This window comes from Sphaerodactylus townsendi, linkage group LG07 (genome assembly GCF_021028975.2).
Source record: "Sphaerodactylus townsendi isolate TG3544 linkage group LG07, MPM_Stown_v2.3, whole genome shotgun sequence".
Classification (NCBI taxonomy): Eukaryota; Metazoa; Chordata; class Lepidosauria; order Squamata; family Sphaerodactylidae; genus Sphaerodactylus; species Sphaerodactylus townsendi.
Genome location: NC_059431.1, coordinates 63,005,944 through 63,022,049, shown reverse-complemented (window position 1 = coordinate 63,022,049; position 16,106 = coordinate 63,005,944). Strand labels below are relative to the sequence as shown.

The window sequence follows — 16,106 nt, the reverse complement described above, 5'->3', positions numbered from 1 at the left end:
AACAGTACCTTAAAATTTGACACTTAATTCCAGTAGAAGTGGTTTAATAGGTTTCTTTCTACCTTGTGCATGGTCCTGCTACACTATTACATTTATTGTACTATAATTTTAATATGAACATTAACCTACAGATTGCTCCAGTTGGAACATTATTAAACAGGTCTTTTGAACACCACTCAGTAATGAGTAACCAAACACCAGGCTAATTAAGTTTCATCTATCTAGTATAATGTACCTACGCTATTTGTTCCACTGTTTGCTTATCTAATGATAAATAATTTTTTTGCTCAAAGGTGTGTGTCTGTATATTTCATTTTATTTAAAACATGATTTCATTTGTAGAATATTAAAACATACTTTATTCTGTAATTCAAAACTATATTATTGGTACAAAAATTGAAACAAACCACAACACGTTTATACAATCAAAAGAATATTCACAGAAATATGCATTTTAGTACAGACAAACAGATTTAAGAATAGGGATTAACTGCATACAATGGCATTTGGACAGCAAAGCCATGCACAAATATACCAATTTATAATTTTATATTTCTCTATATGTGCACGTACTTACAGCTTTAAGTCTTCTTTCACTGCCAATGTACTTTTAAGGACACCCTCTTTATACTTTGGAAAGAAGTCCTGACTCTGGAGCACTTGCTTTAATGAGGTTCTGGATTTCTTTAAATTTGGGATGATCTTTGTCAGCTATCAGCTGCAACAATATAGCTTCACTGGTAGTAACAATAATCCCAGTGCGAGCAAGCCGCTGAAAAAGCAGAAGCAAATAAAGGATGAGGACACACCATGTATCTTTTTGGTTAGTTTACCACAATGAATATAATAAAAACAATGGATACAATAAAAACTCTTGGTTTTAGACCCCTTGTGCTATTCTTCAAATCACCATAATAAAAAGGAGGCTATTAACATTTCAAAGTTTGTACAAATACAGCCTGAGAGGTTCAGTCTATGTGTAATGCAAATCATATGTAATAGTATCTAGAAGCATGCCTGTAAAAACCATTTCATTGTAACAAGCTTCAAAATACAACTCCCAAATGAAAGGATGATGAACGAAGACAGATGAATTTCAGAGAAACCTACCAAACTGATGAAGTTTCTAGAAATTAACTAGTGCCACAGTAACAAAAAAAAATGTGCAAAATTATTCTGCCTTAACAATCTCAGAAATATCTGGGCATATTTATACATCAGACCAAATAATCTGTTCCAAAACATAAACCTTTACTATATATCTCCCTGAACGGTTACCCAGCCTAGAGAAAACTTGACCTTTTGAATGCTTTGCATCTAAACACAGATTCTTGAGCCTCAACCAGCATTCAAATAGTGGACAGTTGATTGTACTAGAGCACAACATAATCCTGTAAGACTATCTTAGAAAGTATGGGCTTGAAGTACATTTCCTATTCCACCAAAAAGACTGAATATTCTTTTTGCTTATTAAGGACTCTGAATTAGGTTTGTAGACTTGTAGAATTCATTTCACTTGCCACAACGATCTCCTAACATTATTTCCTCATATTTGCTAAGACTGGAAGATGGAAGAAGCATATAAAGAAACTGGTTGTGAATATCCCAGGTTTCCAGGGCCGCCCAGTCGTGGCACTTATGCAATGAATATCTCTGTATATCTGTAGTAGAGACAGGCAGTGATAAATAATTCATAATCTCTGAGAGGCAACAGAAGGGAGTAGAAGGCCAATGAAAAGAGAACAAAAGGTGAGCTCTGGTTTTTTGGGGGGAGGGGGGGTGTTATCCTTAAAGATAAATATTTAACTGTGTGTATTTTTGAGGGCTTGTGAGTTTGTTTTTTGAGGGCTTGGGAAAGCTTTGGGTTGTGTGGGGGGTTTTCTTTGTTTTTGGCCACATGCTTGCTTCAGGCTTCTGAGAGGTGGGGCTTTTGGTGAATCACCAACTCTATTTAACTGCCATCCAGCTCTTTTGATCAATCTCTGAGAGGTGGCAGCAAGCACAGGAGGTTTGTCCCCTAGCCTCCACAGAGTGACGGAAGCCAGAAGGAGGTGTTTCGAGCTGGCGCAGGGAAAATGCTGCCTTCCACTCGCTGCAAGGTGCCACTTTTGAAAAACCTCGATCCCCAAGCGAGGTTCAAAAGCAGTGTTTTTGCACCACTTGGGCGGCACGAGCACAGCTGTGCAAACAGCGCCCCAGGGATGGTGTTTTTACCGTTTCTAGGGCGCTGTTATTGGGCTGTGCAGAAACAGCCCATGATTCTATAAAATAATAGCTATAACCATAGGCAGGGGGAAAGATAAAAGGTAGATTGGCTGATTAATGGGAAAGAGAGAAGAAAGCAAATAAAGGTTGTCAGAAACAGAAAAGGAGAAAATAGTGTTGGAACAAGGATACAAGATAAGGTAAGGTACCCCCCCCCCCCTTGCACAAATTTCCCCACTGCACAACAGTGTCTGGCAAAGCATCAGTCATTTTTTTTAATGGATAGAAGTTACCTGCAGAAGGGAAGATGAAAAAGCTGAAAGCTGGGTGATGGGCGAGAACAAAAAATAGGAAAATTGTTGAATCTTTCAAGGAAGGGAAAGAAGAAATAGTAGGGAAGGAGAAAATTAGGCACTCCATGCACATCCTTCTTGCTGCCTCATTTGCCATCTATAAACCTTAGACCTTTCTTTTAACGATCACTTTAGTTAGCTTCAACACAAATCCACCCCAAAGTAGTTACCTCTAGGGCAAACATTCTATCCATCATACTTCTTGAGGAGGTTGCATCAGCCACAATGTGAACTTCCAGACCTCTGCCCACCAATTCCAGTGCTGTCTGTTGAATGCACACATGAGTCTTAAGGGAAAATGGAAAAAAACATTTTTAACAATAATTACATAAAGAGAAATCAAATAAAAGCACAAGAGTGTTCACAGCTTGAATATCTGTATATCGCACTTTCAGAATCAGATAAATATGTTTAAAAACAAGTTTGAATGTTAGCTTTAGAAATGTTTAACCTTTACCTAAGTAGGGAAATTCTATTGCAGTAGAAAATCTGTTAAAAATAATAATAGTACCTACTTCAACTCCAAATAAAACAATACTGCGAACTCCAGGAATTTCTGCTAATGCAGTCTCAACTTCAGGCAACACCATAGAAAACTTTGTTTTGGGTAAGACCAGTTTCGCTCCAGTTAAGTCAATTTCTTGTACTGTGTTCCCAAGACCTTTAGGGTACTGTTCTGTTACAATAACAGGGATTCCTAAAATCCGTGCACCTTGAAGCTGCAAAAGGAAAATGCCCAGATGAAAATAAAACTATCAGTGATAAAATAGTGATGGTAAGGACTCAATAGCAGCAAATACTATACTGAGAAACCCAGTAAACTTACCAATCGCTGCCCTACACTGATAATATCTCCAAAATACTTGATAGCAGGTCTGAATCTCTCTTGCATATCACAACAGAAAAACACAGTGCTTGAAGGTGTGAGATTTCCCAGGGTAGTTAGCTGAAGGAATGAAGAACATTAAAACTTTAGAGATTTAATATTGCAAATCAGAATATATTATATACATTTAAAAACTTGGCTAAATCCAAGTAGGACAGCCCTTGCATAATAAATGCACAATTTGCATCTAATAGGATTTTTTACATGAGAGTCATGTTTTTATAGTGATCAGCCTTAAGGTTCTTCTCTATCTCAAGCTTCCATTCCCCTATATGTGTTCTAAATAAATACTGAACCCTCAGGTTCATCTTTATGTACTATGGGAATGGAAGCTTGAGATAAAGAAGAACTACCACAACCTTTTATTGTGCAGTTCTTGGGATTTTTAAGATTAACTGCATATGGCTTATCTGTGTTTGAGCCAGGTATCAAATGTGTATTCTAAATCTTCAGTGTCCTACTAATTTTTAGATTTTAATTTTTTTTAATAATAGCTACATGTGGAAAAATCTCTTCATGGCAATACCAAATTTTCCATCAAACATTCCATGTATTTTTGCTAACATACTAGCCATCAGCTAGCCATTTTCATAATCTCTACTAACTTTAAAAGGCAAGAATCATTAACAAATATTCATATAAAGAAATGACAACCAGAGTCATAAATATAGTTAACAACAAAAATGCATTGTTAAACCTGTGGCAATTTAAAAGCAAACTGAAAATATTAGGCTTTGGAAATAAAATTTTAACAGCATAAATTTAGAAAGATGGAAAATTAAAGGAAAGAATACAAGCGACATTATTTCACCCTCCTTTTAGGTCAGGACGGATATAGCATTCTAAAAGGGGTCACAGTGAGTTTTTCACCCACTGCATGACTCCAGCTTTGCCGCGTGCATGCATACCAACAAGTATGACAGAGAGATGTATTTTTCCTTGTATACTTGTTGAATTGTATAATTTCTTTCTTTTTATTGCTCTATCTGATATAATTACACATTCTATGCATCTTTTTTAAAAAAAACTTGCAAATTTGTGTTACACTGCAAGACTGATTGCAGATTGGAGTGGAAGCTATTGTGTTGACAACTTCATAGATAGTATCTGACTAGAATTCACAACCTTGAAACTGTAAAATTTGTAGATTTTTCTTCCATAGTTTGATCCTGACAGAGAAAACTGTACATGTTCTGAGGACAGCAATGGTGGTATCACATCCTTCACTCTTAAAATGTTATCTTTACCTTTATTCCTAGAAATTTTACATAACACACAGAAAGAAGTCCAGATGATCTAATGGAGGGCAAAGGCCATGAATGCAAGATATTAACTCCTGGCTAAGTCAACCTTCTGACAAACAGCAAATGTTGCATAAGATCTCAATTTACTTTTCAGAAAGAACTGAAGCCTAAGAACCTATTTGGATGTAAACTTTTAGTTTCTGTTTTGACCCTATTAAGTAGTACAGGATTTAATTTTTGATCACCTGTATTCATATAGACTGTACAGTTTCTAAAAAAGAAGCTTCCTAGATACGCATCACTATTAAATAATCCAACAGTGGTGTACGTGCAAAATATTTTAAAGATAAGCACATGCGTGCATGAACCCTATAGATAAGTTTATGTGATTTAATCCAACAGGACACAAATAAATCAGATCAGCACTGTAAAGGTACTCTTGTTTTCAATGTAAAGACAACCCTCTAATAGTAATCTGCAATTTTCTTCTTGCAATTTTGACTATTTAAGTATGCACGTTATAATGCAAAAATATTTTCATTAAGGCAGCAAAATTTAAAGGGCCATACAAGCATAGGATTTTCCATCTCCCTGCCATGGCAATCTCTGACCCTTTCCTCAAAGGTCAAAAAACCAGTAACAGCACATAAAGATGCTATCAACGGAAGAAAAACTGGCAGCTGTCCCTCATCCAATGCATATATGGAAATGATATACCTGTGGATTCTGGCTATAGGATTCTGCTTATTTCTGAATTATTTCACTATTTCTTTTTTAAAATAATGTTACAATCCTTGGGTCCAGTTGGCACAAATATAAACAGGGTATTTATGATAGTTAATCTTTACAACAGCTAATTGTAATCTTATCCATGTTTATGTGAAAATCCTATTAATTTTAGTTTGCTCCATTTGCCAGTAAATGTGCTTTAGACTGAAGCCTGGAACACACACAGCCCAATACCAAACAGTGCTCAGTGGATTTACTCCCAGAAAAATATGATAGTAGTCTCACAGAGTTACACCAATCTAAGCTCATTGACTTCGACAAATTTAGAAAGCTACAACCTCTTCTAAAGACTGAAATATTAGTGGGATTTTTTTTGCAGGAAACACTCACAGGGTTTAGCTATTAACATTTTACACAGCATAACACAAGAGAAAAGTGAAAATACTATTTTTTCCTTCTCTGAAAGTGGTAGCTTTTGCATAATAACATTCCAAGTTATCTGACACATCTTTCAGTATGTTAAAGTGGCACCTGTATTAAAGTTTATTAATATGGAAAGTTATTTAAACAATCAAATAATTTATAGGTTGAAAAGCAGATAATCAAACATCTTTATTTCATTAATATACACACTATCATAATGATATGCTGGCAGTAGAACTACTATGTTCACTCCAGGGATATTCTCTTATTCATGGAATATAACACACAAATCCAGTAGCTTCTGTATTGTTCAGATCTTCCATGCATAGCACCAGAAGAAGTTCCACCAGGTTAAAATAGGCCTACCCAGATTGTGAAAGACTATAGCCTTTCAACAACATTCATAGGACACAAATATGCCAAACAGCCAGTTATTTAGCATCCTGTTCTTAAATGGATTAGCTGTAGATATACAAAACTCACTTCACTGACATTAAAATAAATGTAATTTATGGTGGAGACAATGTGCATAGTATATTACAAATTACCTGTGGCTTTGGTATTTTATCAGTCTACAAGGAATACACTGCTTAAAACCATTATGTCTAATATGCATGCAACATGAATTACTGAATTACAAACAACATGAATTACTGATACAGTCACATTTATTCAGATATCACTTATACTTCCATAACTCCATAATGTAAATATCTAATGCCTTAGTACTGACAAATGCTTATTTTAGAATCCTACAAAATGGTACAAAATACAATTTCTATAAAAATCCTATAAATCAGAACAAAATGTTTCAGCAGTGGAAGTGCATTAGAGAGAGATTTTAGGAGAATCATTTTTACACATATTTAAACTTTAGGGTTCTGCTTATAAGAGCAATTACTTTCCAGGTCCTCTACAATATGTAATTAGCGTTAATGAAGTTGCTTGATAATTCAAAGTCTAAGCTTACTCGAGATCACTCAATACACGTTAGTTAACGCCTTTAAACATTTTCTGTACATTTTAAAAATGGCTGAAGAAGCACACAAAGTTACATTTCAAGAAGGAAAATGCAAGTACCCTTTCATGATTTTTAGGTAAGATCTCATAAAGGCATTGTACATTGTTTCTCTTGGCACTACGCGAATTTGAGAAAGATATCCCTTACATGCCATAAAGAGATGCTTACACTTCAATTTAAACACATTTTGTGAAAAGCAAGTTTCAGAAATTTCTAACAGCACAATCCAAAGCTTAAGGTGGCCAGGGACACCAGTACTGCACTGCTCCAGAAGGCTTCCAGGGGACGTGGGGAGGCAGCTAAAAGAGAAAAAACAGTTGCCTGGAGCCTTCCATAGGGCTTAATGAAGTTATGCTACTGAAAGGTAAGTCCAAGCCCTTGCGTTCCCAGCCCTAAAGTTCAGGTGGAAGTCAACCAATCGGACACCAGCGTTGCTGTGCACTTCCAGATTTCACTGCCACGGTGCTGAGGGGCTCCTGGCCACTGGTACCGTTGCCCTCTCCAACAGCAGAAGTGTCCTTTATACCAGCAGAGAGGAAAAATGCATCAGCGCAGCCCAGCACCAATCCCACAGCCCATTTCCCACCACCCATCTGGATTGGACTGCCAAGGAACTAAAGTCTATTCAACAGACTTAAACGCTGAATTTAAGAATAGCTAACACTGAACAGGATCAAGAAGTTACTATAGCACAAAAAAAAAAAACAGGTCACACTATCCAGCATAAATTCTTTGCTTGTAACTATCAACTGCTGTGTTTGTCTTGATGATCACTGAAAAGTTGCCCCTGTTGATCTTACAGCTCCCTTTTCACAGGGCATACCATCCATCCTACTCTACCTTTCACAATGCAGAGACTGAGAACTTCTTATGTTTCCACACACAGTAACTTCAGATATTGCTCCTAATAAAATATGGCTTGCTGAATTTACTTCCACTTTGAAATTAATCAAGCCCATCTCAATTGCCATACTTGCTGAGGTCAACAGGGATCAGAACAGCCATTTCCTATGTGATTATAAAATACAGGTGAGGAAACAATCCATCGCTTCTCAATTTCCTTCTCTTCCAGACTTTCTTCCGAAGGACAAAGAATTTTGAAAACACATCATCACTCCATGATTGGATGATTTTCTCCTTTCTCTATGCCACGGTACCCCGTCTGCAATTTTAAGTTTAAAATAGAAGAGCAGGTGTATATGTAGCTGTAAGTCCTACTGAAATCAGGGTTTTCCTAACTAAACATGACTAGGGCTGGATTTTTTGGGAAGTGACCTAGAGTGCCATACAAAAAAATCCGTGGCTTAAACCCCACCTCAGTCAAGAATTCCTCACCACACTCTTAAACTCCGCCTGTTCTCCATCCACCGGCCTGGTTTGCAGGTGTGTTACCAGAATTACTCAGGAAAAAATACATGCGCAACATTTTGAGGCACTCTAAAGACACCACTTAAATGCTTCACATTGTTTTGATTAGTAGAAATAAAGCTGTTGCCTTCCAAGTCTCTGTAGGAGGGAAAAAAAGGAAACGAAGGATAGCCCTTCGGACTAACAGGCGGCGGGGAAACAGCAACTCGTCATTCTACACAGTTAATGGGATATTAGGTAGGTGGGTGGGCGTGTGGGGAAATCCGAGGGAGAGAGGAAGTACGGCTGGCTACGGCAGCCCTTCGCCACCCACCTGTATCTGCAGCGGCACCAGGCGCACTTTGCAGCGCTCGCTCACCAAGAAGCCCTTGGGCAGGTCTATGTACTGGCTCCACTCTTCAGAGAAAAGCTGCACCACGAACTTGCGGTGCATGTCGAGCTGGTCGCCGTAGAGGCTCAGGAACTTCTGGATCAGCACCTCGTAGCCGGCGTTATGCGGCACCGACGAGGGCCTGGCGAACACGGAAAAGCAGAAGAGGACCGGCACGGGCGCCGACGACGAGCAGGCGCCGCTGCCGCTCGGCGGGAGAGGGGCGGCGGCTTCCGCGGAAGGCTGTTGCGCTGCCGCCATGTTCAGGGGCGATCTCTGCAGCTGCACGCCGCCGCTGTGGCTGCCGCAGCTCCTCCTCCGGGTGGTGCCGCCGCCGCCGGCTTCGGGCCAGACTGGAGGCGTCGTTGCATCCCCCCCCCCCCTCGCTCCTATTCCTCCTCCTCCTCGCCCCCATGGGCCCGGCCCTCCTCTGCTCTGCGTGGGCGAGACGCCGCCCGGTGAGCACGAGTGATTACCTTCGGCTCCCTCCGCCTCAGCCCAGCAGCCACGAGACCAGGAGTCCTGCTGTCACGACCGCGTGCCTGTTGCTCCAGAGCGGACGTCCCCTAGCACTTGCATACACGTTGAGTGTCTGGAAGAGGCTGCTGGTCTCGATTGTCAGCCGCCGGGGCCACTGTACCTGCTGGGAGGCAGCTCTGGAAATGTCAAAACATAAAAGGAAAGCGCTTGTAGAAAAAGGACCTCCCCCAAATATACACACATTTTGTAAAATTTTACTAATGCTACGGTTCATAGAGGAGGCGCCCCCCAAAAGGTGCACTAGAGGAGGAATCTTAAGCAGACCTTCTCCGAAGTAATTCCCATGGTATTAAATAGCACTTACTCCGAAGAAAGTGTCCTTCACATTGAAGTTTAATGTAACAGCCCTTTTAAATTTGAGATAATGTTGGAGCTTCTCAGGAAACTATCTGGCAAGAGTATGTTGTGAAATGCAAAAGTGTACAAACTTCACTTTGTTATTCAGGCTTTTTCTGCAACTCTAGGCTGAATAAGGAATTACAAATCATCTCATTTCAGAATTGTCATTTGCTTTGAGTGACTAATTTGCTCACCTGTTTTGCACCAGTCACTTAAGGTATGTTAGCAGATCAGACAGAGAGATCCTCTCCACTTTAGCCCAGGTATATCTGTGGTAAGTTGCATAAAGTGTATGACTGCATTGTAAACAAATATAATTTGTAAATAATAACAAATAACATGATAATGTTCCTTATTACTACTGTTTCGAACTTGGGCCTCAGTGCAGAAAAGTGATACTAATGCTGTAGTATTCCCTAGGCCAGTGGTGGCGATCCTCTGGCACGGGGGCCAGAGGTGGCACTCAGAGCCCTTTCTGTGGGCACGCGTGCACAGAGTCCCCCCCCCCACACACACACACACACATCTAGGCTGGCCTGGGCACAATCGTTTACCTGGGAGTAAGCTCGGTTGCTGGCAATGGGACTTGCTTCCGAGTAAACCCTCTTAGGGTCGTGATTCACCCATTCGACGTGTTGCACGGTTGCTTTACCAAGCTTACTCCCGAGTAAGGCGTTTCTAAACTAAAACCTCAGTATTCAGGTTAAATTGCCGTGTTGGCACTTTGCGATGAATATGTGGGTTTTGGGTTGCCATTTGGGCACTCGGTCTCGAAAAGGTTCGCCATCACTGCCCTAGGCCCTAGTGCATAGGATAAAGCCTTCTTGGCAAACAAATGTTTGAGAAGCTGTGACTGGCCCCAAGTCACTTTACAATCTCACCTGGCAGAGTAGAGATTTGAACCTTGATTTCTTTGATTACAGCATGATTGTAATAACCACTACACTGTACAACCTCTGATAGTATATACTAAACACCTTTTGTATTATAAAAGAAGGGATGTTGTTCACTCTTCTTGTCCAGGCTGCCTGCCCTTGCTAGCTTCTCCCAAATACTAGAGGAATATTGGGGAGATAATCTATGCCAGGATGATACACCTCTCTTCATTTTTAGCACTGAACATCTCCTACCTATCCTAAAACTGGTGACCAATTTTGAAACCACTAGCTTCATTTGTCTAATTTGCATAACCAACTATCTTAGCTCCCATTGCAAATAGTTCAGGGGCATGTTCTTTGGCAAGTATCCTGGACCAGAATGTTTTAATTCTCTTAATGCTTGGCACTACAACTCCCATTATCATCCTGAGGCTGGTGGCCAATTTTGAGGGTCCTAGCTTTATTTTCAGATGAATTATGCCTGCCACAGACCACCCTAGTGTCCATTAAGAATAACATTGGCATGCTTCTGTAGATACCCCAGGTCAGGATGTCCCTTCATTTTGGCACTGCCTCAACTTTGTGTCCAGTTTTCAGATGCCTAGCTTTATTGCCTTTTGGGTTGTGCTTGCCAGAGACAATTCCTTCTAATGGAGGGAGGGGAAGAGTGTGTGTTTCTGGTGGTTATGCTGCCCAGAATATTCAGATTCCCATTATTTCTGGCACTGCAACTAACCTGAAGCTGGGGGCCAATTTTGAGATTCTTACCTGCATTTTCTGATGGCGTATTCATGCCACAGTCAAACGGACGGATCATTTTATTATTACAGAAGAATATGTGGGTAGAAAAGGAGAGCACAATTCTAAATCTGAAATCTGTTTCTTGCCTCAAGGAATTCATTATAACTCAGCAGTAGAGTAATTGCTTTCAGGATTTAGTTCAGAAAAGGAAGTTGCTGACACATATCAATTGCTGAACTTGAGATATTTTAAATTACATGCTTCTGCTTGATTCACAAATTCACTGAAAACATTAAACTTCATATGACCAGTATTTTTCTAAAATAATATGGTTATTAATTGTTAGAGGTTGCCTGAAAATCCTCCATGGCGGTTACATTTTGTTTCTGTAACCCTTTGGCTTTTCCATTCACCTATGAGCAAATGAGTTCAGTATGTATTTGAACATGTTGGAGGTTGCTGCCAATAGCAACTTCCCATCAAGTGTATATTGGGAAGGCACCTGCATGACTTTTTCACTTGTAAAGTAGCCTTCAAGGAAGTCTTTCCTAGCTTGAAACCAAGATTAGGTTGTCTTTCATATCCTTGCTCCCTATCTTATTCCTGTGGCAATGCTCTACCTCTCTTGTTACTTCAACATCAAATTCATAAAAGGACCATTCTCAGTGCAATGAACTAGCAGTCAGAAATAGTGAAAGAGAGTTTCCACACAAAAGAAAATCTTATCTGACAAATCTAAGGCCTTAAATAAAATATATACTTTTCCTGCATGTTTTTCTTTCTACATTCATATGCCAGTTTCTCTGTAGGTTCTTCAATAAAAAAACAAGGCAGAGGATCAACAATGAAAGCAGCAGTCCTATCTATGCCACCTTTTCTGTCACACATCTACCTGTGGTAAGCTGTGTGTAAAAGCTCTTATACTAAAGGGAGCAACACCTTTATGCAGAATATGTACACATATCTCGAGTCCTTTTGGTGAGAAGCATCTATACTTTCGGTCCTTTTTTCTGCCTGAATATCTTACTTTTGCTCACTATAGACATGCACCCCCAAAGAGCAGCAGCAAAACATTAATCAGTAAACAGCTTAACTCACTAGTATATCTGGCTGAGGACCTCCTGATTTATAGTTAATCAATACAAGAACCGTATCATTGGTAAATAGTTATTGAATCAAATAATACATTTTCTGTTTTATTTCCTAACTAAGGTATAATCCCAACATTACCTTGTTGGGAGTAACCTCATTGGATAACATGAGATTTATTTCAAATAGACTTAATTAAGATTACTCCCTAAATTATCATCATAGTAATTGTGAATTAAAAAGTCCTGTGATTTTTTTAGAATTCTAAAATATACATTTGGATCATGATTCAGACAAAATTAAGAATTTTAATTCTTGTTGGTTTAAATGAAATGATTCTGGAATGAGTTTGGCCACTGGAAATTAGTGGAACAAGTTTAGCAGAGATTTGCAGTGCTGCAATGATTCTGCAGAGTTTCCAGAGATGCACACTAAATGACTCCCCACCTCACCATTTGTTGTTGTTGTTGTATTTATTTATTTGTTTATTACATTTGATAACCCGCTCACCCCCAAAGGGCTCTGAGCGGTGTACAAGGGCCACATAGACCAATAAAACAATAAATTATGAATAACCACTATAATATCAAATCCTTAAAATAACAAGGCAGCATCATTGTTCCAATGGAACATCATTGTTCCATTATAGCTGCAACTAAAAACCAGAAGATAATTGGATTGATTTCCATTTAATACATCAGCAAATTATAGGGGTACACTTGATCTCATCCAAAAGGCCATTACACCAGAATTACATCCCTTCTGCTAATGCTTCAGTTTTTGAGGACTAAACTAAGTGTACTAACTAAAAGCAATCCACTTTAACAGAAAATAGCTGTACTTTGTTCAGAAAAATGTGTGTGTTTAGGGGGCATGGAGATGGCAACTATGCTTTATAACAGCAACAGGTCTGCATTACTCGTATTGCTTTTTTCCAGATCTATGGGTAGCTTTGGTGTAGCCATGTTTATGATTGCGCTGCTGTACTGTTAAAGCAATATGAGAGAAATTTAACTAGAGTTGCCAGCTTTGAAAATGGTATTTCTAGCTGTCTCTTTAATACTGGTTTGATCTAAAGTAATTTTTAGGTGAGGTTATTTGTGTCCATGCCATGAAAAGCTTATAACCCAATCCAGAGGAGGCTGCAGGCAGGGATGGCACCACTACACCACCCCACCTCTCCAGAGGTCTTTCCTGTAGCTTGGAAAACCCAAAATTGAAAAGAAAAGCCTCCAAGCATCACTTGCAGGGGAAAGCTGAGATATGCCACCGAAAACATATAGTATCTCTGAGGCTGGTTCTACCAGTGCAAAGAGGCTGGATGGGTAGTGGAAGCCAACTAAGATCAGCTTCATCCCCTGCCCAGCCCCAGAATGTCCCAGGTTATACCAGTGGAGGGTTTTGTGCTAGTGCTAGTGGCCTAGAGACAAGCAGCATCTTCCATGTCGGGTGCCAATTGTGAGGTTTGGTTCAGGGGGTCCAAAGTTATCCCCAAAACAGCATCACTTTCAATGTTTTAACTGGGAACCCCAGATTCTCCCATTAAGGTGGATTTAAAAGGAGAATCTGGGCTCCCTAGTTTAAACACCATTGAAAGTGATGCTGTTTGGGGGTGGATTCCAGTTCACAGCAGCCGCCCATGCCGGGGGGTGGTGGTGGCGGCGCAAAACTCAGATTTTGCACCGGGCTCCATTTTCCCTAGCTATGCCTCTACCCAGAGGGGAGGGCAGAAGGGACTGCCAGCTGGGAGCCCAGTCGGTGGCGGGGTTGCGGGGTGGGCGGAGCAGGGGAGTCTGCTGTCCCTGGCCTTGGAGAGCTGCTTTTATAAGCACTGAGGCTGGGGGTGGGGCTTGGGGAGGCATGGCCATGCCCCCAAGGTGGTTGGGGACATGGCCCTGTCCCCCAAACCCACCCCATTAAAAATCTATACCTACATCACTGTCGGGCACTATGATGCTGTGCAGCATTTGCCCACTAGGGTAAGTTACACCCTTGTTGGTGCATTTGCCCTTTGGGTTGGCAGATGAGCACTCATGCCAGCACAGAAGTGCACCGGGCCAGAGGGGAATTTGTCCCCACCCAGCTGAATTGGACTGCCCTGCTGACAAGGTCATTTTCACTCAAGAAAGCTCTGTCAGATAGACCGGAGATTTTTTCTTAGCTAGTTGGTTACCCTATTCTCAACAGAACCTCTATTAAATGGATAGGACATTTTTTCTTGGCCAGTTGGTTACCTACTCTCAACAAAATGTAAAACATAACTACCCTGTTTCTCTTTATTTATTTCAGCGTATTAAATCCATTTTTAAAAGGTTTTCAGAATACTATGAAAAATACAACCAGTTAGACACACGGTCTTCACATATCACTTTGTTCAGGTTTTTTTTCCTGTACTGTTTAAGAAAATACCTTACATGAACAGCAGTTAAGTCAGTGATTTTTGTTACACACTGTAATTCAGAGCATTCATTTTTGAGAATATATAGGGAATAGTGTGTTGTTGAAGGCTTTCATGGCTGAAATCAGCTAGTTGTTGGTTTTCAGGGCTGTGTAGGCGTGATCTGGAGTATATGGAACAGAAAAGAAAACTAATTAAAATAAGGCTTGTGGCTAAAATACAGATGTAGTGCAGAGGTCACTGAAGTGATGAAAGCAGCAGAATATAAAAGGAACTTCTGCCTCAGTAATCTATATATATAAAAATCTATCAGTGCGTTTTTCTGCTGACAGGTAATCTCCCAAACTACTGGACCGATTGCTTTGAAATTTTCACACAACGTCGCATTTGCGTGCGGCCAGGTTTCCATGCTGTTTCCACACCTCCTGTTGTGTACATGTCACAGCTGTGCCACTTATTGTGTACATGCCACATCTGTGACAGTTGGGACCACAGTTCTGTTCCGCAACAGCGCCATCTGCTGGCCGCCCAAGCAACACCCTCTGATACAAGGGCAACAACCATGCCTTCCTTGAAAACCGCTGCCATCTGGAGTGAAAAAGATGGGGCCCGTCATCTGGACATGGCCTGCCCACCCTAGTGGAGGAAGGGGAAGGTGAGGGAGGGTCCGGGGGTTTGCTGGACCAAACGCTCTTTCAAACAAACCCATACCACTCCTACTTTACGCTGATGACGTGATACTGATCTCTAGGTCTCAAGTGGGTCTTAAAAGGCTTCTTAGAAAAACTATGGAGTACTGTACATCTAATTTCCTATCCTTAAACCAAGAAAAATCAAAAATTGTCATTTTTTCCAATGTGTTTAAGCCCTCCAGATGGCTTATCAATGGGATTAAGGTTGAACAATCCAAGTCCTTTAAATATTTAGGCCTAACCTTTCATCACAAAGCCACTTGGGCCAGACACAGAGACACTGCTATAAAAGGAAGCTATCACACTGCTTCAGCGGTGGTAAGTTTTTTTCATTCCAGGGGAAGGGGATATGTCCCCGCAGCTCTAAAGGTTTTCAACTCCAAGGTAGATTCAAGCTAACTTCTCCTATAGAAGTTCCCCTAAGTGGATAGCTGCATGGGAACAACTCAGTTGGAAAAGAATACAATCTGGCTTCCTCTACAAAAATACTTTGGGGTACCACACACTCTGCACCATACTATGCTGTACTCAATGCTTAGAAACTGAGGTCAAAACCTTACTTTGAAGAACAAAAGAGCATGGCTGAATACATTTCAAGTATTGAATCAAACTATGTTTTAACTCTGATGATGGCGCAGTTTAACATATATTTGTCCCAAGACCTATTTGCCTCTGAATGGTATCAACTTCTTAAATCAAAAATCCACTCTCTAGGTTTAATACTTGAAGATCTCTGTATGCTGTCACCCAGAGAGATTCTGCAAACCTTAAAAAGCAGACTTCTAGAACAGGAATACCAAATCTTGCTGGGCCAAGCAAATAAATCATGC

The 16,106-nt window shown here is 40.3% G+C and overlaps 1 protein-coding gene across 1 annotated transcript; it reads right to left on the bottom strand.

Annotated features, from left to right (window-relative positions):
• Positions 1-296: 296 nt before the first annotated feature.
• ISOC1 (isochorismatase domain containing 1) lies at positions 297-11,130 on the bottom strand. The gene is made up of 7 exons (XM_048504365.1): positions 11,125-11,130; positions 9,181-9,255; positions 8,543-9,091; positions 3,385-3,504; positions 3,074-3,277; positions 2,729-2,845; positions 297-772 (listed from the first exon to the last, which is right to left on the bottom strand). Exons 1-7 carry the CDS (start codon positions 11,128-11,130, stop codon positions 626-628), a joined length of 1,218 nt encoding a protein of 405 aa, XP_048360322.1. The 3' UTR covers positions 297-625.
• Positions 11,131-16,106: the final 4,976 nt, after the last annotated feature.